At 40.9% G+C, this 24,714-nt stretch overlaps 1 protein-coding gene across 3 annotated transcripts in view; it reads left to right on the plus strand.

Moving 5' to 3' along the window:
• Window positions 1-24,714, plus strand: part of rnf111 (ring finger protein 111) — a 47,537-nt gene that overhangs the window by 17,165 nt on the left and 5,658 nt on the right. Inside the window, exons 3-8 of one of the 3 annotated variants that reach the window (XM_053616777.1) lie at window positions 2,872-2,992; window positions 18,132-18,289; window positions 19,347-19,559; window positions 20,107-20,459; window positions 22,314-22,563; window positions 24,052-24,421. In XM_053616777.1, coding sequence (XP_053472752.1) covers window positions 2,872-2,992; window positions 18,132-18,289; window positions 19,347-19,559; window positions 20,107-20,459; window positions 22,314-22,563; window positions 24,052-24,421 — 1,465 coding nt within the window. The remainder of the gene's footprint in view (window positions 1-2,871; window positions 2,993-18,131; window positions 18,290-19,346; window positions 19,560-20,106; window positions 20,460-22,313; window positions 22,564-24,051; window positions 24,422-24,714) is intronic. The other 2 variants (XM_053616778.1, XM_053616779.1) reach the window with 2 other exon arrangements.

Genomic DNA, 24,714 nt, shown 5'->3' on the forward strand with positions numbered 1-24,714 from the left:
ATTGATACTACAAAATGGCGTAAAATAGTGCACAAGTGTGTGATCTAGGATGCACCTACTGTCTTTGTGTCTAACGTAAACCGTGCAAGGCAAAAAAGGTCACTTTTTAAAGTGCACCTATTATTATTCTATATAAATAAAATAAAAATATAATTTTGTTTAAGGTCTCATACAATAGGTTTACATGCATCCAAGGTCATAACACACTTTAAGTTTGTCATAATTTAAATTGCAGCATCACCTTTTCCCCCCCAGTGTCACAAACGACTCGTTCAAGAATCCGTTCACTCTAAACTCCTCCTTTCAGTGAGCCTACTCTGCTCTGATTGGTCAGATGTCCCAGTCTGTTGTGATTGGTCTACTGCGTACAGCGGGTGTCGGAAAAGGAAACGCCCACTACCGTATCTAAATTTCAGCTCAGTAATAATGTCGTCAGTTTTACCTTACCAATTTGAACTAAGGGTTCATCATCGGGTTTATCTTCCGATGATGCATCGGAAGATAAACCCGAACCACCTTTGCAAGCACGACAAGAACAGGACGTTTCTCAGTGGTAGGTTTATAGTTTATAGGTTTGTAGTTTGACAATAACATGAGTTAGCCGGTTAGCAGAGGCTAACAGCTGTGCACCGGCTGTACACGTATACAACACGAAACTACGCATTTGGAACACTTTGTAGAAATATATACATAAATAATGACTCATACTTACAGGTTGTGATACAGATTTGCAAGATGGTCCAAATAAAGTGGGTACAGCCCTGTCTTTAATGAATAATCGTTTCTCAAATCCCGCATTGAACTGCTGTGGTATCGTTTTAATATGAATTCTAACCACTGACGCTTTACATCCTCATCCTTTGGGAGTCCATGTAAAGAGGTTTTACTTTTGCAGCGTAGAAAACGTCTTCTAGACACGAACCAAACTCTTCCAGGACGCAACCTCAGATGTAGTGTTTGAGGGCGGGTCAAAGTTCGCAAGCAGCCAATGAAGAGGAGAGGCGTTTTTCTTTTGTTACAAACCTACGTAGGTTAGTACAGGAAGTAAGTCTGGAATTACTGCCGACTCGATTCAGCTGTTCAGTTTCAGTTCTTTATTTTGGGTGTCAATAACTCCGTTTGTGGTGCACTGTGATTTTTGAAACTTTGCAGACTTTTTACGTTCACATTCAGCTCTATAACACGCTACATGAAAGGTAATATCTGAAAAACCATAATGGGTGCACTTTAAAACAAAATCACAAGGCAAATCAAAAGGACTTAGATTTTTAGGTTTGTTATTTCTAAAGCCACCTTAAAGCCACTTAATTGATTACTTTTAAAATGGTGAATCCTTACATAATTTTGAGATCAGATAAATGTGTTTCCACAAATTTCATATGAAAAGCTAAAGGTTTATAATTTTTTTTTTAAATATTGGATGATTTTAGAAAGAGTAACCAAGTAACATTAGAAAAATATGAAACCATTGATTAATGAGATAAAGTTTAATGTTTAGCCAGTGAGTTTTTACTGTGAACACTACGGTCATATTCTCAGTGATGTTTATCGTAATGTACTTTTCCACAGTATTATATATTCATATTACCCAGCCTTACTTTCAAGACAAATCACTCACTCACACTCACTCACTCACTCACTCAGTCACTCACTCACTCACTCACTCACTCATGTATATTAAAACCTAATTGACTTAAAAGAGCTTGCAGTGTTGCGTCCCACAAACGCAGCATGTAACTTGAAAACCCCCTGAAAATTCTCATGGGAGAAAAAAGGCAGGACAGGCAGCCAATCAGAAGCCAGGGATAGCACAACAAAAAAACGCAAGCATCTGCAAACACTGGACTGCAGCTTAAGCATGACCTACATTTGCACTCTGGGACCGAACACACGCTGACTTAATGGCGGAGCTTAAACCAGGCACAACCAAGTGTAAAGCAAATTAAATTGTGTGCAAAAGAAAGGGTGAGGAAAGGAGGGCAGACGACGATCACGTACCCGGTGGTGTTTGTGTGGCGTTCTCTTGGTATTTGAGAAAATCGTGAGGGTTCTCTCAGTTGTGTGGTCTTAAAATAAAAACTGTCACACAAATATGGTGCTTCTTTTCAAATATGGTTGTCCTAACAGCAAACAAAGATATATATTAAAACAGAAATATTTATTGTTCCTATATTTTAGCTGCATGTAATCAGACAGAAAGCATTCATTTTTTTTAAAGAGCAGCTTTGCCCAAGATTTGCTTTGCCTTCTGCTTTATGTTGCAATTTGCTTCCTTTTTGTTTCGTTTCTACATGGTGACTTACTAATCTGATCACTGAGCACATATTTTTGGACAGTAATCATAGAATCATTCAAAAATATTACATTGCTCATTACTAAATATGATTCAAGGCAAAAAAAATCATTATATTTGCTTGCAATATATTAATTTAGTGGACACACTTTAATAGAAACACCATCAGTCTATCATGTAGATGACTAAGCATTTTCACTCGCTTGAACAATGTCCTGCAAAGGCAACTCACTGCTGTGTGTCAGTTAATCAAAACCAAGACCAAATTTTGGGGAAATTATTTTGTACTATTCTTGACGTACAGAAAGCCTAAACGTATATTTAGTATTAGATTTTCTGGCCGTTATTGACAGACTTTACATCAGACTTGCCATTATTGATGGACTTGTACAGCTCGAGCCACACACCTTCTTCAGAACACTATCAAATGGATAATTGTTATTGGGAAAAAAAATTTGTATTGACATGATGTGTAACTTGCAGCACCATAAAACACTTGAATACATAGTTGAGAACAACACAATAGTCAATATTGTCTTCTTATTGTAAGTTTGTTTTTGTTTTTTTTTGTGTAACAGGTGCACTGGATGAAGATGTGGTGGTGATCGAAGCTACTCCTGCACCTCCGGTTCCAGCTAGTGAGGAGATCAATGTCACTTCCACCGACAGTGAGGTAGAAATTGTAGGAGATGCCTACAGGTGAGCTCTTAAACTTTTGTCTTGTTACTTCGAACACCTTGTGATTTTTCCCTTTGTATGGAGTATTCCAGTGTAGCTGTAGTCTCGGTGTGCTGGCCGGAGTGTTTAAGCGTCAGCATTCTTTGCAGCACGAAGTCTGCAGTTTTTGAGAATAAACTCTTAGCCAGGAAAAATAAAAACAAAAAATGATCATTAGTTGCCGTACATTGTATGTATCCTTTAACATGGTGGTGATTGTGTCTGGTGCCAGTGTAGGACTCAAAAGTGGGGGCTGTGTGAGAATGTACATCTGGGCCTTGATATGAAGCAGACAGGTTCCACTTGTGTGTAGGCATTCGTGGATCTTTCAGCTGTTGCCTTGGACTACAAGGTCAAGCTCAGTCAGAGCTAATGTGTTTCTTCCCCTCACTTCCCAGGCCTCCCTCTCTTTCCAGCTGACTGCTCTGTTCTTCTTTTAACATTAAAGATCGAACAAGGCCGTTGTGTCTTTTTGACAAGACCGCTTCAGAGAATCCCTTGCTCATTCTCACTATCCTTCAGGCATGGGGAAAAGGTTCTCTGGCTAAAGGGTTAATCTTCATAAAATGTGACATTTTAAAGCAGTAAACACATTTATACCCTAGCTTATTGGTGAATAACTTTGGGTAGAAATGTAATAACACTAATAGCGGGTACATTGCGTCCTCTCAAAGATAACAGTTTAGCTGTATCTGTAGCTCCGTGACAAGCCATGGCTTAGGGTTTATATTATTAACTGAGCAAAAGCTAACACCAGCCATGGCATTAATCTGGTGAGCTGAGGTAATGAAGGCTGCTAACTAGACAAGCTGACCTAATAAAGCCATATTTGGACTGGATTAGTTTTATATGAGGTGGTGGGGTAATGTATTTATTACTGAAGTATGTCTGGGATTCTAGTTACATCTGAATTTGTTATGTAGGTGGTTTTTACAGACTACACATCTATAAGTATGGAAAGATTACAGTGCCCTCCACTAATATTGGCACCCTTGGTAAATATGAGCAAAGAAGGCTGTGAAAAAATCGTCTTTATTGTTTAAGCTTTTGATCTTTTCTTTAAAAAATTCACAAAAAATACTCTGCTCTCATGGATATCAAACAATTGCAAACAAAACACAGATTTATTTTAAAAATCTATGTATATATAAAAGAAATAAATTGTTAAAGACTCCATTATGAAGACACTCCATAACTTATGTGACCCAGTTACGATAGTGATTATAATAAAGGTCAAAACAATCAGTTCGTATTAAAATTATGTGAATGTAGAACACAAGGAATTTTTGGTTACCACCATGCATACTTCATGAATACTCTCCCATCTGTGTGATTTACAGAGATCAGTTATCCCATGCAAATTGATCATAATTGCTACATACATCCTCTGATAACATTACTTAACAGACGTGTGTCCTGAAATCTTATCCTGTCCGAATAGTTCTGTAAGCTGTAAAAACACTGCCATACGGTTGTGCCCTAAATTTTGGAGTTAAAGATGTACCTGCTAGTGTTGTGGATGATATTGAGGTACCTGGTGCTGATCGCATCATTCTTAAGAGCCCTACCTGTATCCATGATGTGTTGACACTCCCAAACACATAAGTGGTTGCATGCTTTTCTTAACGAAGCCATCATTCTGTATTTTCATACCTGCGTCATCTTCTATTTTATGTAGATGTAAAAAGCTTTCTAATGTTAAGTATTTTGCTCATTAGATTTAGTATCGTTCTTGACATAGTGTCTTTGTTTTTGTGTGTGGGTGCGTGCATGTGTGTGATGGCTACTGTGACAAACCTTCTCTATCTCCAGCCCACTGGCTGATTTTCACGATTAATTTGGTTAATTCGAATTACTGTTCTAACGCGATTTTCAAAATGTTCTATTCAAGCTTGTGCATGTTTATATATGCATATTTAAATTTTTTATGAAAACATTCATAAATGCTATTTAAGAGTTTAAACAAACGCAAAGGAAAAACAACCGTCTTCACCTGATAAACACCTCATAGAGCCTTCAAGTTAACTTTGTCATTCATCCACATACGTTTATCCATATATAGCGGAACGAAATATTGTTTCTTTCGGAACAAGGTACTAAAAAAACAAAGAAAGAAACAAAGTGCAATGTAACAAAGGGGGGGGGGGATGAAACCGTGCAATGTACGAAGACAACATATGTAAGACACATAAGGCGCAATAGTATTACAAGGCATTTAAGGTGCTGTGTGCACACCGGCTGTAAACATATTTGCATGAATTTTGCATGAATTTAGATATTTAAGCAGATAAGAGCAGCTGGAGTGGAACAATGGATTTAGTCCATGTTATGGACTAAAAGCACAGGAGTAAGGGAAACAAAGATATACGAGATATATATTAGTTGATGTGGTGGGTCGCTGCAGGTGTTTAGGCATCTATGTGTGACAGCTTGGAGGGGAAAGCTGTTGCAGAACTGTTGCTGTTGCAGAACCTTGTGATTTTGGTTTTGATGCTGTGAAACTTTCTGCCTGATGGCAGCAGTACAGACAGTCTGTGAGGGGTGTGAGGGGTCCTCCATAATGGAGATGGCTCTGTGTGCACAGCGTGTCAGGAAGATGTCGTGGACGACGGGCAGAGAAACCCCTACGATCTTCTCGGCTGTCTTCACCACGCATTGTAGGATCCTGCGTTCAGATGCGTTGCAGTTCCCAAACCACACAGAGATGCAGCCGGCCAGGACGCTCTCCACAGTGCCTCTGTAGAAGGTGGTGAGGATAGGAGGTGGTAGTCTGGCTCTCTTCAGTCTCCGCAAAGTGGAGACTTTGTTGTGCCTTCGCTACTTCAGCCTGCAGTACTCTCAAACATTGTGCATTTAGGATAAAAAAAAGGTGGCAGGATAAACAGGCAGCACTTCACCGAGCACTGAGCTCATTGCAAAAGGTTCAAATATCACTTCAGAGATTTGGAATGAGATCTCTGATCTGGAATGAAAGTCAGATGAACAATTTATGTAAACTATAAGGCATTACGTTGTAAGTAGTAATTCGCCGGTCAGATTTACATCATTTTCAATGTCGGCACGTCCAGCAGACGAAGTGGTAAACTTGTGGTAGCCCCCATGTTCGTATTTTGTTAGCAACAAGCTAGGCAGCTAACTCGGGTGAGTGATGTGTGTTTTCTTTCTCAAACAGCAAACTGTTTGAGTGTTTTAGATTTAACAAACGAATATGTCTGTAGGTTGATTAAGCTAAAGCTAACACTTGTATATACAATCTAACTCATTTAAAGGTAAGAAGTTTTAATTTGTTTATTTCTGATGCTGTGCACAACCACGCTGATTTGATGTCACTCTGTAAACAGGGAAAGAACTCGGATATGAGAAGAATACCCCAAGTTGACTCTCGGTTGCGAATTTGGAATTTGATGTCAGGAAAGACATGCTCCCTTTTCACTCTGTCGAGAAAAAAAAATAGTAACTGCTATAAAATGGTGCATTTGCTATAGATGGTGATGTTACTATTTTTTCCAGAGTCCATTCCAATTAATAAAAAAAAATTTAATAAATTGCTTAATTTTCGTTCATAAAGTTGAAAAAAAGTCTTTTTCTTCTTCTTTTTTTTCTTCTTCAATGTTGCCCAGCCCTATACTCCACCCCTCATCACTTATGCTTCGCATTTACTCGCATCCTAAACTGTGTTATTTAAATTAATAGGAAAGGCAAAGTAAAAGTGCCTTATCTTGAAGCTTTCCCTAAAACGTTTCACTTTTATATGTCTTGTTTTAATTATTCTCTCTGTCCCTTCACTGATCCAAACCATGACTCATTATTGTTATTGATATTGAGTGCCTGTTTGTGGACCCCAGAATAATTTCCAGCAACTTTATTGTGTTATCCCACTCACTGCTGCCAGAAATGGCCTGTGCCTCATGCTCGCTCCTAACAACATAGTCACATTGTCAATCTTTAGATGATCACTGCAGTTCTGTTGTCACCTGTGTCTCGTGCCACATGGACTGGACCCGTTTATGCTTGTGGAGGCTGTAACTAGACTAACTATTCTGATCTTAAAAGATTGTCACATTTTTGCTGGAACAAATGTCAGTGATGGAGATTGATATTCACCGGGTCTGACTGCTGGATGATCTAGGCACAGCATGGCGAATACCTGTTGCCTTATGTGTGAGGTTTGTCACAATACCAATACCACGTGTCGTGATCCTCTGTACCAAAACAATACTTTGGCCTAAATAAATAAATAAATCAAAGTGTGGATACACACACACCCCAAAATTCAAATGCACCCAGATTTCCTTCTTTCCTTCTAATTGACGAATTGGCACACAGGAGGCAAGTTGCTGTTGTGTGAGCATTAATGCCATACATTCCTTCAAAGATCATGGACAGAAATGTTAGTTACAGCTGTTATAGTAATGTCCCAGTTCTATATGTCGGTTTTACTCTAAAATTAGTTGTGAAGCTTGTTTTCTCTATCTGCGCATTTGTTGTCTGGAGCCACTGCCCATCTCAGCCATCCGAGTCAAATTAGCGGACTTAATTTTCCTATAGGCAAAATACAATGTCACAATAGTGTTGGCCTGTTGAAAGGCAGCATCAAAAGTATCGAACTTTATAGTATTGAATACTTTCCGATAGCTTGTGCAGCTCTGTTTCGGGATACTTTTGATACTTTTTAGCATCATTTATGATATTTTCATGATGCGTTACTGCAAAGAGTCTTATTTCTGTTACACTTCCATTGGATTCTTATATGGTGAAGACAATGATACCTTGGACGATAGGTGTTCTTATACTGGCTTTGCACTGGGAAAAGTACAAGCAGAAGCCTTTGTCATATATACATTACAGCACAGTGAAATTCTTTCCTTTGCATATCACAACTTGTAAGGAGCTTGGGGTCAGAGCACAGGGTCAGCCATGTTACAGCACCCCTGGAGCAGAGAGGGTTAAGGGCCTTGCTGAGCAGTTCTGGAGCTTGAATCCACAACCTTCTGATCAGTAACCCAGAGCCTTAACCATTGAGCCACCATTGCCATTGAGGCCTAGTTAGCCTCCTCACAAAAGCTGTGCAAAAGTGTCTGCAATAACAATACTGAGCCAGGGATTTTCCACGGTCAGAATTAGGTCAAGGTTGCCCATGTTGTCATTTGTGCAATGTCAACATCAAGAAGTATTTCACTTTGTGGCAAAAAAAAAAATTAAATGGGTCAGGGGAAAAAAAAAAAGTATGTGAATTGTCGTATTTAAAGTTCAGCGTACAAACCGAAGCAATATATGTTAATATTCACTTGTTTGAAGTGTTGGTGGTCAAAACACTAGCCCCTGATCCTGGGACAAACAGATTTTTTTTAACTGTCATTTCCTGGTGGATGTGTGATTCAGTAGTTTTGTAAAAAGCTGGTGGTAAAAGAAAGCTTTGTTTTTCCTGTCTGTCTGCTAGAGAGTAAAAAAATATCATGCTCATTATTGTTGTTTTCTACTGAAAACTTTTTAAACATGATCCAGCCCATTTGTTTTGTTGGTACTGTGATTTATTTATTGGTGCACTTGTTACTGTAAAGGTTTATCGCTACTTTCCATCAGGATAAATTAGAGAATCGGTGTGTTTTGGTCCATTATCTAACTAACGCGTCATACATTCGGGTTAAATTACCATTAACTACCATTTTTCTCTCTGTAATGAATTTATTTGTCCAGCCATGAAACACCATTCTCGTCTGAGCATTTTGGCAAAAATATCATAATTGAAGACTTTTTAAAGACGTTCTTCCAGCAAAGAGCAGACAAAGTTGTATTACCACATAAAAAAAAAAAGGTCAGTCTACCAGAACATTTTTTGATTCGTATTTGATCTAAAATGTATTTTTGTGCCACTTGTTTTGCATTTTATTGTCTACGGCTGCAGCTAAAGATTATGTTGATAATCATTTAATCTGCTTACTGCCCAATACTGCATTATGCAAATACTTCCTGACGTGAGCTTTGAAATGAACAAAGGTTAGTCTCATAAACTGATCATTCATTTGAAACTATGTTTCAGCTCTTTGAGTACAGAAAGTACTGTTGTCTTGGTCCAATTAGCACATGGGAATATTATAGGAAAGGTAGATTAATACATGGCCATAAATGTGTGATTACAGCTATAAAACTGGATAAGAACAAGTCAATACATGATGGTTAATAAGCATGATTCAACCAGGCACATTGAGCTTCCACTGTTTCTCGCATTCCCACAAACAAAAAATTAAAATATTACTCACATGAAAGCACCGGTTATGTCCAGAGTGTAGCATAATGTAAAGAGGTTGTTCTCTGTTGTAACCTACAATAGGTCATTTCAGTCGTATGTGTTTTTAGTACAAGTGACTGCATGCTTCATAACACAGTCCAAATAATCAATAATGAATTAGTTTCTTTTTTTTCTTTTTTTTAAAAACATTTTTATTAGCAAATTTGTTGATCAGTCGTTGCAGCTCTAGTCCAATCAGCAGTGAGTAATAGAGGGTGTGGTCGGTGATATAAAAATGTTAACGATGCCCACAGTGCTCTCAGAACAACATACTGAGATTTATATTGTATTATCTTAACATTCAACAAGATCCCTAAGATTAATTCCAGATATGCTTTTATAACTGTACATGTGTGAACATTATCTTGGTTAATTCTTAGTTATTTCTTATTACAATAGAGGTAGAAGATATTCCACCATGAGCAGAACTAGATAAACAGCAAAGCTTTATTTTCAGGTAATTGTGTGCAAGAGCAGAGATGATTTGGTTTTAGTACTGCTGGGACAAACAGCTTATTACAGATTTTCTCATTCTCATTGGAGTAGCCTAATACTTGTTTTGAAAATCATTATTAAAAACAATAATATTTATATTTCATAATAATCCACAATTTTAAGTACAAAGGTTTGTGGTCACCTGACCACCACACTCGTTTGGGCTCATTCTAGAGTTAGTCCCCCTTTGTTGTTATAATAACCTCCACTCTTGGTATTAGTGAGGTTACTGACGTTAGGTGAGGAGGTCTGGGACTTAGTCGTCCTCGCTCTAGCGGCAGATTGGCAGTGCTCGGATTTGAACACACAACCTTCCGAACCACTGCGCTACCGTTGCCCTGTTCAGTGGGGTTGAGGTCAGGGCTCGGTGCAGATCACTCAAGTTCTTCCACTCCAAACACGGCAAACCATGACTTCATGGAGCTCGCTTTGCTAGTCATGTTATGGCAGTTAAAACGATCTCCAGTAAGCAGCAACCATGTACTAATAGTATATATTGGCGATCTTGCTGTGTACCTACCTTTTGTAGCTGTGCAGCAATAACCAGATAAACGAGGTAAAAGGCTATGGGTTTTCCATTCTGCCGGTCAACCGCTCTTTTAAGCACTAAGCACTAGTGTTTGATTTGGTGTTCGAAACAGAACCGCTTTTGTATTCACTCGACGATGATTTAGGGACTCGTGTTTGCTGTCTTTGTTCAGTAGTTGTCGTTTTAAATTAGCACACAATTTAGATCACATGACAGTCTTCTTGGGAGTTATCTATGTTTGGGTGAATCATGTAGTGCAGTATATAGGGTAGAGAAACCATTATTTCATTGCCTGCATGATGCACTTGTAAATGGAGTAGGAACATAAAGCCAAAGCTTCTGAATTATAAATAGAGAAAGAATAGAAATCTAGAGACTTCTGAGTATTTAAATTATTTGGTCCAGCCCTAATTTATGGAATAAAATAAGCACGCTTGGTACCTTGATCTATGTTATTAAGTATACTTCCTGCATGCTTTTATCACAGGACCAACAAGTAAGACAGTGCCTCTGTGCTTTAACAGCCCAGATCCTGCATCGCAGCCAGTTCTACCACTCAGCAGCCCTGATGAGCCTCTGGCTTATTTACTGTGCACCCCTCCCCCTCTGTGGCACCTCTCTCTCTCTCTCTTTTTCTCCCTCTCTCCCTCTTTCACACTCTTTCAATATCATCGACTCTATCTCGCTTGTTTTCGTAAAGGTCAGGAAACCTATTATTCTTGATAACATGGTAGGCAGCACCACCGTGCTGGTGCACTTCTGTAGACTCCTGTTCCTATGGGGGAGGGAGAAAGTGTGTGTGTGTGTGTGTGTGTGTGTGTGTGTGTGTGAGAGTCAGAGGATGGGACCACTGGGGTTAGGTAGTGGATCTGAATGCCAATCTGCTTCATCTCTCGACTGAGGAATGTAGGAAAGCAGTTAGAGGCAAAGAGGGGGAGGGTGTGTGTGTGTGTGTGTATATATATATATATATATATATATATATGTGAGTGTTTTTGTGTGTGCGCATGTGCTGGCGCTTGAGCGAGAGTGATTAATGGCTGATGGTCTTTTCAGCTCAGATAAAGCGAGTGACCTGTGACTAGGGGCAGATGAAAAATTGTGTGTGTGTGTAGGCTTGCACAATTGTACATGCAGAGTGTTTTAAGAGTAGTCTGCACTGTGTGCGCATGTGTCGTGCACGTCGGTATGCATTTTATACATATGCTGATTGATTACAGTCAAAGATACTGCCAAGCAGTGTAGGCTTATTGGTATTCGTAATATTATTAAAACATTTCACCACGAAGATTGATGAGATCTGCAGGATTTGAGCTAGTGTACAGCTTTGCTGTTCCTGCCGTGTGTTTAATGGAGAATGCAAGTCAGCACAGTCACTCTAGCTGGGGCCAAAGCCCCTCTGTGGCATGCAGATGCCAGGCTGTATTTAGCAGTGCTGGGCTTACAACGCCCCAACAACACTGACAGATATCACTCTAAAACACTCCATCTCCAAGCTTAAAGCTGGATGTTTAGGATTCATTGCATTCTTCTCTTTCATGCGTTTTGTATACGTGTTCACTGAGTAACAAGCTCTTGCCTTGTTGATCTTGATATATTTCTTACCTGAACCCAGCCGTATGGTAATGTTAGTTGGCTAACTATTTAGCTTATAGTAGCTAGCCAAGTTTCTTAGGTAACATTGAGGCAAACTATTATGGTTATTTCATAAAGGGAAGCCAGTCGGTGTGATTGGCTGATCAAATTTGACTTAAGCTCTGCCCTTGTTGACTGAAGGATCTCTGTCACACTGGATAAAGTCAGGATGTGCTCTACTACGCTACTAGAGAGCTTGTGCCACTTGTTTAGGACTGTTTATCTGCATAGGCAGAATCATGTCTTTGATAAACATACTGAAAGGGCCACTGGTGTGTGTGTGTACTCCAGTCTGTGGGGTGTGTACTGTGGTTTGTGTACTCCGGTGTGTGGGGTGTGTACTCCGGTGTGTGGGGTGTGTACTCCAGTGTGTGGGGTGTGTACTGTGGTGTGTGTGTACTCCAGTGTGGGTTGTGTTCTCCGGTGTGTGTGGGGTGTGTGTGTGTATGAGATGGGTCCTTTAGTTTCTCTATTTAAAACATTGTGATATCGCTTGGTTTGCTTGCATATTTCCTCTCCTGTTTCTCACTGTATATGTCTTTAGTGGCTGTCTCAGTTCTCTCCCACACCCACATGCTCATCATTTTTCTCTCAGAACTCTCTCTCTCTGTTTCCCCTCCTCTTCTTGCCCTTTCTCTGTGGCTGCTTTACTGTATTCTCAGAAAAGGCATTTCCGGGAACAGGGATTTCTGCTCGAGAGAGAGGGAGAGAGGCCTTGTTTATTCTTTCCGGTTGCCCAGACTTGCCTGAGAATTCCGAGAATGGCAGCCATTTTCTACATTGACCAGGTTGTTGAGGGTTGTTTGTTGAAGTTGAGGGGGTCAAACTTCAGCATGGATGATGTACTTCTTTCATTAAAAGATCTTTTGTTTACAGGGCAAAGAGAGGTTAGTGAGAGAGGCTAAAACTCATGTTGCATTTACATGTTGGCCTTGACATGTTGGTTCACTGCAGGATTTATATAGATAGTAAGGTAGGTGCCATGTAAATGATGTCATGGTGAGAACATCATGTGTTGGACATAATGCTTTGTCATGGTTTGAATAATTTTCTTGGAGGTTCCAGAGTTTTCCTTACTTATTTAAATAAGGACAGCCAGTCATTGAAGGTCATAATTTGTCAACTGTTCTGTTGTTGCCAGCAAGCTATCCACTCTGATTAGTGAACATGAACCAGTGGTGGAACTAGAGTTTTATACATGGGGTGGCCAAGGCTACTTCAGGCAGTCCATAGACCATGAGAAAAAATTAGCATGTAACCCTGGCCCCTAAGGAGCATGAATGAATCCTATGATTGCTGATTAGAGGTAGAGGTGATGATGCACTTAACCCAGAGTTCTTCTATGTGGCAGATAGTTTGATCCAAAACGGTTACTTCACATTATTTATTTAATTATTTAACATGCCATGAATAGTCAGTGTCTGTATCTTGGAACTGCAGCTCAATTTCTTACTCACACACACACTGGAGAGACTTGGGTCACTACCTAAACTGTTCAACATCTCAAACGCGTTGTATACTAGCACGCTAAATATTATGTGAAAATTGTATGTCTCTATTCTAAGCCATTATGATGTAGCACACAGGGTTGGACTTGGGCTAAATGAAGGACATCTGTCCGGACTACTGACGTTACCGACATCTCATGGTTCTGCGACTAAGGCTAATTGCGCCTCAGCTAACAATTTATTTTGGTGACAGTACTAATATCAACAAAACATCGTGCGGGAAGTATTTTAATACTGCTGAAATGTCCGTGCGTATTTACTGCAAACTCACTGGGTAAGTCTGTTAATAGAGCCAAAGGTCTAAAGGTAACTTACACAGAGACTCAACTTTCGTAAAAGTTGTTCAGGAAAACTAAACCCAATGCTAAACCGTAAAACGTTCTTTAAATACACCAGTCACAAAAAGAGCTTGTGGAGCGTTGGACATCTTCTCCCTCCTTCTGTATGTTCTTATTCTTCTATAACCAACGTTAATATTCTCTCTTCCGCATCCTCGATATGATAAATGCACATGCGCTGCTTCTTTCAAAAAGAGGTGAAATGAGCTGTCAATCAGCACCAAACTGCCAGTAATGAATGAAATTTTGGGGTGGCACCCAGGGTGGCCAATCAAGAAACCAGACACCCTTCTGGCTCCACCAGGGACATGGACATAGGTATGTGTGTTCAATAAGAAATTATAGAAAATGGTATCTTGATAGTCTTTATTTGAACACCAGGTATGCCTGCACCCCAAGAGAAACTCAGTTTATTTTACTGCTATAGTATGAATTTAACGCAGAATGCTAGGCAGTTTAGTTTTCTAGTTCATATCTGCTTTAGTTATAGTTTATTCCTTCTCTCTCCATCCATTTTTACTTGTACTCTCATGATATAACGTTCCACTGTCCAGGTTTAATTCCAAAACTGAAGAACAGGAGTATTCTCACCAGTGAGCGAACTAATCGAAAGACGCATAATTCATGATAATGCCTGGCGGGGAGACTCCTAACGACACGGGTTTCTGTTCCTTAAATGGTGTGTTTCAACTCAAATCTGAAAAATGGAAGTGTGAAAGAGTTATATAGTTGTTGAATGCTTATATATTGCTTGTACCAAATGAGCAAATATTCATCATAAGTTAGCAATCTGGCAATACGTTGTAGACCGCACATCTCATTAACTTACAGGATGAACTCAAATCTTTTTTCTTTTCTTTTTTCCCCACATTCTTGATATTTAGAAAGATCAAGCTTGGGTAATATAGTCTGTAAGGGATTTGACTGGCCGATTTGGACAGAATAAATTATTTGTGTCATTTGCACTTACTGCCACCAGTATTCCAAACGTATCAAAGCCTGGATGTACACGTCAATATTATGTGACAGATTCAGCACTCAATAACAATACGCCACAGTACAGAGCCTTGTACAGAGTGTGTCATAATCAGGTCACTTTGAGAAGGACCACTATTACTGAGGGAGCTTGGCGATCAAGGGCAGAAAGTAATTTACTCCAGAATTATTGCTTTAACAAATCATAAAACTTACCAGAAGATTCCTGCAGGATTAAAATGATTTTGTTGGTATTTCTGTAAGTTAATTGAATCCAGCTGGAACAGGGCTATAGACATATGTAACATTCTGTTTTAGCAAACCTACTGAACCTGATAATTTCCCCGCCGGGGATTAATAAAGTCATCTATCTATCTATCTAATGAATTGGGGGTTTTTGAGAATGAATACTGTCAGACCTTTCACCTAGGAATGCATGACTGTATAATCTCAGAAATCTGCCTGACTAAGTCAGGTGCAAAGGTTTGTAGTGTTTAAGCAGTAATTCATCTGTGTGAGCTTTAACCCTAAGAATTCACTAATAACCAATAGAAGGTATCGGGGTAGTGTTCCTACCACACAGGCACCTGGGAAGCTCCCCCAGTGCCTGTGTTTACAGTTTTCCACTCTCTACAAGGTCTCAGAAGACCAAAGTGGTAAACAGGTATTTACAAAATAATCCCTGGCCTACTTGTGGGTAATTAGAAACTTATCCCAGGAGGCGGTGCCGTCTCCCTGGGAACTTAGCACTGCTGCAGTGGTGTTGAGCAGATAACTAGTCTCACTGAGTATCTTACCTAGAGATGGGTTGCATCCGAGATCGCGTACTACTCAACTACACAGTGGGCGAGAAACAGCGGGCGAGAAATACCCAGATGGCGTACTGCTTCCGGCGAGATTTTGCAGTATGCAACCGATGGACGTAGCGCTACGTGAGTCAAAAGTCCCATAATGCAAAGGGACTGGTGTGGAAGACGGTATTAATCCTTGGTTAAAACGGACTTGTTTAACAATACCTGAATAAATTGTTAACTTATTGAATGTTTAAACAAGAAAACAGTTGTCACAGCGTTTCAAACCTTTTTTTTGTGATCTCCATCATGCTTTAGCCGGCCAATCTAACGGCAACGAATTTACCTCAGCCTGCTAACCCCGCCCACATTACATTACTAATTCAGTTCACTTTCCTGATGTGGGTTTTGCCATTAGTGCAGTTGCTTTAATCTAGTGGTCCCTTTAAGATTTTTGTGTTTACAATGCCGTCGAAGGTCACATGACGATGCCAATATGGCGGACGTGGTATATCCGGGATTGTATTCGTACTACACTCTCATACTGATTAGTACATACTGTTTCAACGGCTGTGCAGGAGGCACTGTCACAGTACGTGATTTGGGATGCAGCCATGCTCTTCCTACCCTTATGATAAGCAGTCTTAAATAGTCACAGAAGACTTTGTGTACACTCCTTTAGATTTCATGTCCCTTCTTTGTCTCTTGATTTCCATATTATGAATTATTCAGAATTGTGAAGGCTGTCTTCCTTATTATACTGAGTACACTTCTATGCTCAAGTTTAATTTTAGTGTTAATGAGAATTTCAATTCAGCTTGGATATTTGTGTGTGTATGTATGTATGTATGTATGTGTGTGTGTGTGTGTGTGTGTCTGTCTGTGTGTGTGTGCGCGCGCTGTGTAAATAAGAACTTGCACTGGTTTCAGCAGTCTGTTTGCTGTTTTACATATCACATGCGTGCACACGCTGGCGGTCTCGTGGCGCCTCCCCGAGGCCCTGTGCACTTGTTGGTAATCATTTTGTTTTGAAGTATTAATGATGCAATCTGAGGTTAAGGGTCTAGGTGGGAGGGTTGGGAGGCAGGGAGTTTTGTGGGTCTCCAGACAGGGAGCATGAAGCCCCTGAAGCCCTTCCTGAGTTACACCTCTGTTCTTTGTTTCCCACAATGCCCTGCTTTATGGCAGCCAGTGCTCCTGGGCCATTCCTATGGATTCAGTCCCCATGCACGCCTACCCAATTTCCACAGTCTCTACAGATTTGCTCCCAATTAAGTGGGAATTTTGGATATTTGCCATGATGCCTTATGTTATGTGTGAATTAATGCTTTTCCCTTCCTGTGGCATTTTAATCCATTGTCAGTGGCTGAGTAATGTGTACATGGATGTTTTCTCTAAGGTGACAGAAATTAGGAATGCTTGTCTTCTGTACAGGTTCTGGTTTGTCCTTTACGTTCTATGTGGTAACTAATCCAGCCAGAACAGTGGGTGATATGGTGATGCATATCATAGGACGATATAAAAATATCTATTGATGGATCTTTTCCTATATCGTCTATATACCACTTTTTGGTAGCCGATGTACGTGATTAAGGTCGGCGTTACTTTCAGACAAAACAAAAACAACATGGCAGATCGTGACAGAGCGGTGAGGAAATTTTCCCACTGGTTAATCGACGTGTGGTAATACCGGTATCACTGGTGGGGGGGGTGATACCTTATGAATGCCCATGAAGATGCGCATTTCACTTTTGCTTTCATGTTAGCGGCTATTGCTTGAATGGTGTGTTCATTATTATTAATGAGAAACACGAACTACAAAACAGTACACTGACAAACTCGCTTATATTAAACACAGAACTTTTCGAAACCAAATCTTCCGCCATCGTGTTGTCAGAGCTCGCCTCACTCTGCTAAATGAAATCTGACTCCTGCTCATCTGTGCTGTGACTCTGACTTCGGCTCATGCTGAAATTGTAGCGTCCGTTTAGTTGTAGCGTCCGTTCTCTAACTGAACTAAATGATTATTACTAATAATCATTGGTGGGCAAGTGATGTAATCGGTGTGCGGCCCCAACGTCGGTAACACTGGCTATCGCTGCAAGCCTAATATATGTTTATAATATACATGTACAAATCTGTGAATCGTTCACTGAGTACAAAAATGTTTAATGCTAAATATGAACAAAACACATTTACAGTTCAATCCCTATGCACCCACAGTAGGCAAATATACAGACTGTTAAATCTATAATATGAATAAGTCTGCCAGTTCGCTAACTTTACCTAGGCTTACCATTAAAGTAGTCGATTGTGTTTAATTAATAGAGAAAAAATGTGATTGCAAAATATTAATAATTATGTAGTCCAAGAACATTTAAATCCACATTTTACTTTTTTGTTCAAAGAAACGAAATAACTTTCTTAATTCTTTCCCAGTCATGTGAATTTATTTTTTCCGTTTATTATGTGACAGGCTTATCTGTGACCAAGTCATCAGTGACTGCTCTATGATCAGTCATTGATTAATGTGATATTCGCTCTGTTTTTGTGTGTTCAAGGCCGCGGTCAGTGGGTGGTCATGGCAGAATGCACTGGGGGCCGAGTTGCTCTCAGAGTCGGGCTCAGGAGGGCCGAGGGCGCCATCGTCTCTCCACAGTCATCCAGCCCCTCAGACAGAGTGCCAGCGAGGTAGTGGACCTCACTGTGGACGAGGACGGTAAGAACACTGGATCATATCAAATAAAAGTCAAAACGTCACTCTTTTCAGATGTTAATGTCATTCGGAACAATAATTAAAGATGTCTTTTACCTTACCTGTGATTAGTCAACAATGAACTGTATTTATTCCAAACATGGTGACTGCAACAGTAAAACCACCTGAGTGAAACACTAGGATATGGTTTGGAGTGACAGATGAGTGTTGGATCTTCACACTGCAAGAGTGCAAGAGCACTTCTCTCCCTGACGTATAGGCTGTGTGTTCTGTGTTGCGAGTGTGGGAGGAGAAATGAGCTTGACGAATGTAATGTTCTTCAGTCATGACTATTCCTGCACTGTAAGATACTTGCATCATTAATGAAGATTTATCCATATCTTTGTATAAAGTATAAATAACCTCAGCAGCTGAAGTAATGTTTGCTGCATCCAAAGGTTTCTGTGATGCACGCTGTTTGTAATTGTTCATATTCCTAATTTCATTTGCAGGCAGCATAATGAAGTCTGTCTGTTATACAAGCTGCCTGTGCTCTCTGAGACAGAATGAGCTGTGCTATTAAAACCAATTAAGCTGCCACTCTGGATAAAGGTGGTTTTGTGTGTGTGTGTGTCCTTATTCAGCCATATGATCTTAAGGTTAATAAAAGAAAACTAATTTACAGTCATTCAGATTTGATTGCCAGTTGAAAGTGTGTGTGTGTGTGTGTGTTGGGGTGGGGGTGGAAGCAGGCAGATGTGAGGGAAGAAACATAGCGCTTAGAGATATGGCTGCATTTGCATTTCTTTCGAGAAGGAGAAATTAATTTGTGAATATGAAAAGCAGATGGAATGCTCACTGTGGAATGTTAATCAGCAGCAATCCTCCTGGGGTCCCTGGCCATCGATGAAAGTCCAACACACACGCGCACACACACACACACAGACAGACAGAGTTTCATACCCAAATTAGCAATTTAAAGACAGGTATCTGGTTTTTAACACACATCCACACATTATTCTTATTGTTTGTTTGTGTGTGTGTGTGTGGTGTCTGTTGGACTGTTTGGGTATCTCCTCAGATCTTTCAGTCGTGCCAACCACTTCTGACAGTGTGCACTTGCAGCCTGCCAGCTCCTCTGCCTCCTCTGCTTCCTCCCTCCTTGCCTCTACCTCAGAGCCCTCCCAGGATGCCCCAGGCCCCTCCACTAGCTGCTCTGCTATGGCCCCTGACAGCACGATGGAGGTCCACAGTGGGGCCCCAGGGCCCAGCAACACCACCAGTCCTACAGAAGGTGAGGAGACGCTGGACAGTGCACTATTTAGATTCTGTATGGTGGGTCACATCACCTTAGTCTAGTGCATAAAATAGGACATGTTGGGATTCAGTGGACTTTAATTAGGCTTTAAGTGAAAATAATTGTTTTTAAACGACAAATTTGTTCAAATGAAAACATCTTCATTGAGAGGGACAAGTGCAGAGGGGCCATACTGCCGGCACTGCAGCATAATTGGTTTTCAGTTGGTGCATGTCAGTCCAGTGAAAGAGGTGTGGCCACTGTACCAGTCAAGAGCAGTGTTCACTCCTCCTTTACTGGACTATCAGTTAAATAGTCCCTGCACAGGATTTTCACTTTAGTCCGGTAAAGGAGGCGTGGCCTCTGTGCTGGACAGGTACAATAGCCACATCTCTTCCACTGGATCTGGTAGACATAGAGAATCATGATGCATAGCACTAAAATAAACTCATTTGATATGTCTAAATAACAGAACACTGATAATAAAAAGTATTTTATGTTGGTTTTTTTGGTTGGTCGTTTATTTGGGGTTTTTTTGCATCAGAAGACAGTAGGAGAGGTTCATCTGGTGAGAGTGGTGGTGTTGCGATGCCCAGGCTGCCGTCATGTTGCCCTCAGCACTCTCCCTGCAGTGGCCCTTCCTCAGGGCACCTTTCCCTGAATCACTCTCACTCAGGGTGTATGCAGGCCGCGCAGGTGCAGCAGCACGGCCCCCCACAGCCCGGATCTCAACACTCGCATGGTCACTCTCATCACTTCCACCATCACCACCATCACCATGCAGGTACTGCGCCCTCTTCTCTGCCTTTCCCTGAGCCCAGCTGTCCCTTGGAGAGGCCCGGTGCCATGCCCGTACCCTGCGGAGGGGTCAGCGCCAGCACCCAGTACCATGACCAGGTATAACAGGTCTTTTTCTAAACTCACTTAATCACTGCTTACATATACATGATGGAGGACTTATGTTTTTGGGTTGACCGCCTATCCCTCCATCTGAGATTCTTGTTAGAGGAAACTAAAGCTTTCATGTTTGCAAATTGATATCGAATTATCAGCAGATTTACCGAACATATTGGATTCGCAACTGATCCAAACAAGGTAACGGTCACGGCAGGGTCCAATGTCTTGTCTGACTTGTTGGAAGCAGAGGTATCCCAGTCAACGCCTTCTACATAGAGTTCTACTTGTTTATTATGGCATGACGTGGGTGTTTTTGTTAGTTTGTCCATCTAAACCTTTTGGGAGCGGAACTTATAACACAAGCAATTATTGCACAAAAGGAGAAAATCACTTGGCAAAACAAACTTTAGAACAGTGCTTTCTCACCTTTTACAGCTCGCAGCCCACACAGCCAACAGCAGAACCAACAGGCCTATACAAGCTACAGTGTTGCTTTACACTGACTTAACTTGAGTACCGAAGGAAATGCCCAATCAGCTTTCCACAACACTAGAGGTTGTACTACCATTGGGGTGTGTGTGTGTGAGAATGGGTAAATGAAACGCAGTGTAAAGAGCTTTGGAACCTCTAAGGCTAAAAAAGTGCTATATAAGTGCAGACCATTTACTATAGGGGTTCTAACAGACTATGATCAAACAGTCAACCAGCATTTTACACATTTTGTTTGAGTACCACTGTCTGAAATTACTGGAGCTCCAACTTGCTGCTTAATCTAGCATCCATTCTCTATAAAAATAGACCAGAAGACTTTTATTTTAAATGTCTGTTAACCTTAACATTCTTTAAGCATCAGTTTTCTGACCTGCTACTTTATTTATACTTAAACCACCTCTACATATTTAGTACTTTTATAGGTTATGCATGTAACCCATGTATAACATTAGAAGTGAAGAAAGAGCATATTAAAGGATGGTGACTGTGTAATGTTCATGTCCCCAGCGCTTGCATTTCTCTTCCTTTGATTAAAGCCTTTTGAAAATGAATTAAAAGTTCTTTTGAAGTTGAAAAATTAAGACTCTTGGGTAATATTATTGTCTTTGAGGGAAAACAGTCAAAATGGTGACATTTTGTTTGAAGCCAAACTTGAAGAACAGCTGACCTCTAAATAATTTACATCGAGTTAATTGTCTGAGCTCCTTTGTTGTATTATAATAAAAGAGAAAATGCAGTGCCTAGTAGTCTAAACCAGTGAATTGTAAATTTTATTAACTCAAATCCCTATTCAGCCATTCTGCAAAATAATTAAATTAAGACATTTGCATAGTTATAATTATTTGTGGCAATAAAAGAATCACTGTGGTCCACTGGTTAAAACCTATATCGATAGTGCTCTGCACTCCTACCCTTCAAGGGTTTTTGTCTGTGGTTGCTCCTTTGTCACAACCCAATGTTCAATAATGCAAGGGGAGTTTTAGGCTATTATGTATAAAAAGGAGCCGTCAGGATTAGCAAGACAGCGTAGTTTCCATGTGTAGTGCGTTAGGTGAAGCATGCTGAAGCTTTTGATGATGGGGCCCACAGCTACTGCTCAGATATGCAGAGACAGGAGACGGCTGAGTGAAGAGTACTCATGTTTTATACATCAAAGCATTAAATGGGATTAGATACGCTCCACCTCATAGAGCGATTTTGAATGTCCAATTTTTAAGATGTTACCATCTCTTTCATTATCAGCTTATTATCTCAGATTCATTTTAGATTTTTTTTTTTTTTGTACCTGGTACCTGTGCTGATTTTGTTCCTTCCTACATTTTACATTTGCCTTTGTCTTTCTCTTGTTTGTCTGTTTCCCAGCAGACCCTCCCAGTGGATCTCAGTAGCAGTGCTGTCCGTAGCAGTGGCTCTAGCAGTAGCAGTTTCAGCAGCACCTCCGCCTTTGATCCGTGCTGTCCAGGCAATACCTCTCGGCCTCCTGCTTACGTTTCCCAGGCCACTCCAGGTCCAAGCCAGCCAAGCGTGGTGGATACTTTCAGCCCGGCCTTGGTGGCCCAACCGCAGCCCCAGTCTCAGCTTTCATCCTGCAGGCACTACATGCATCCCACCTGTAAGTGCAAGTCTTCATCCATTCGCTGGCATCCTTATATTTTGTAGTTTAGCACTTTTGTGGCATTAATGACTGTTTTAAAATCATCATGTTTTGATACCTCAGTCTTTCAGTGTTTTTGCTGAGTTTTGTTCTTCAAACTGAATCACTGAAATAATGAACCTGCACCAGAATGCACGATATTGTCTCGTCAAACAAAAATGTAATGTGTGTAGAGTAACTTATAGAAATGTATTATTGGAAGCTTCATTATATTGAAGAAGCATTACTAGTCAGACTAAAGAAGGAGCTGGACAGCAGCACGTACTTGTACAGGTGATTAGTGCATGACTGTTCTATAAAGGGGTACACTAAATAAATAAATGAACCATTCATGCATCTCTTGTAAACATCTCTACCGTTTGGGACAAGAAAGACAGGTTAATACGCACACCTTGCTGGACTTATTTTACAAGGATGTCTGGGTTTAAGCAGGTCTTCACAAATAACACCGAACCAAGAGAATATTGTTTCTGAAATGCTACATACTGTTAACCTGTACTTTAATGCTTCAAAATCATTGCAGTACTGTTCAATAAGCAGTCTTTGTGTGTTCTGCCTCTGTGTGGGCATCTGTCTCTGGGGAGCTGGGCTGAAATATCTGAAATTTGTGCTCGTACCCAATTCCAGTGCTGATGGTAATTAGGCAAAGCACCTGGTGTTTAATGTGTTAATTGCTGCAGGTAGTATGTGGCCAGCAGTCAGCTTTAATTGCTGCTTCTCCTCAGAATAGAGGCGTGTAGAATGTGAATGAGTGCGCTGCCTCCCTCGTGGGCCTCTGTTTAGAAGGATAATAGCTGCACATTACAGCACCTGCCTTCTCACTCAATCTTTACCTGTATCTCTGTATCTGCCTCATTTTCTCTCTCTCCCCTCTATGGCACATCTCTCTCTCTCTCTCTCTCTCTCTCTCTCTCTCTCCCCTCTGTGGCACATCTCTCTCTCTCTCTCTCTCTCTCTCTCTCTCTCTCTCTCTCTCTCTCTCTCCTCTGTGGCACATCTCTCTCTCTCTCTCCCTCTCTCTCTCTCTCTCTCTCTCTCTCTCCCCTCTGTGGCACATCTCTCTCTCTCTCTCTCTCTCTCTCCCCCCTCCCTTCTCTAGTAGTTAGCTTCATTTCTGCTTTTATCTCTTCAATCGGCGAGCTATTTCATCTCATGTTTGCTCATGCATGCTGCGGCAATAGGAATTCAGACCCCCCCCTTTACCATACACACTGCTCATGAAGGCTGCAGCTTACCAACCCCTTTAATGCTTAAAAGTCCTTTTCTCAAGTTTATATGCGAATACCAAGAAGAACCTTCAATATATTTCTTTAAATATATTTCCCAGACTTCTAAATGCTTAGACCATGTCTTTGAAGTAAGCCAGATGTTCTGAATTGCAACGTTTATATCTTCAAAATAAGCTTTTTAAAATTCATATTGTGAATACTGTGTGTGTGTTTACAGATGGTTCTCTGGCGCGCTCCTTACACCACCAGTCCTCCTCATCGTGTCCTCACTCTCACAGTAACCCCCCTCCCCCTCCACAGCCTCCTCCTCAAAGCGACTACGTCATTCCCCACCCTGTGCTCCCCTACCACACCGCGTTACCCTCTCATGGCCCGGGCCACACTGTGCCTGCTGCCCCTGCTCCCTCTCTTCCACCCCACCACCTCCCAGGCTCTGCTGCCCCGCTGCCACAGCACCTGGCCCCTGAGCACCAGGCACTGCAGCACCACCTGCCCGTGTTGGGCCCCAATGCCGTGCAGAGGCTCCACCAGCACGACATTCTGCAGAGGATGGAGGTTCAGAGGCGGAGAATGATGCAGCACCCCACGTGAGTGGCACTGGGCCTTTACTTGGCATCAGGTCTTCGTGTATGCCTGTCTGCATCACTGTGGTTAGCATCTAGTGAGCAAAGAAGCGTAACAATCTTTTTGTATATTTCTATTATGCTATTATGTTTCTCTTATGTAATCGTTTATTACAATTCATTTCCAGAGCGTTATCGAAGTTATTTATAATCATTCGTCTCATGGAACAGATGTGTTTACAATTTCAGCAGCTTCTTAATCCTCACCAACTCAGACGCACGCGACTGTTTCCTGTTCTGGGTTGGTTTTTATCACT

This window comes from Ictalurus furcatus, chromosome 27 (genome assembly GCF_023375685.1).
Source record: "Ictalurus furcatus strain D&B chromosome 27, Billie_1.0, whole genome shotgun sequence".
NCBI lineage: Eukaryota > Metazoa > Chordata > Actinopteri > Siluriformes > Ictaluridae > Ictalurus > Ictalurus furcatus.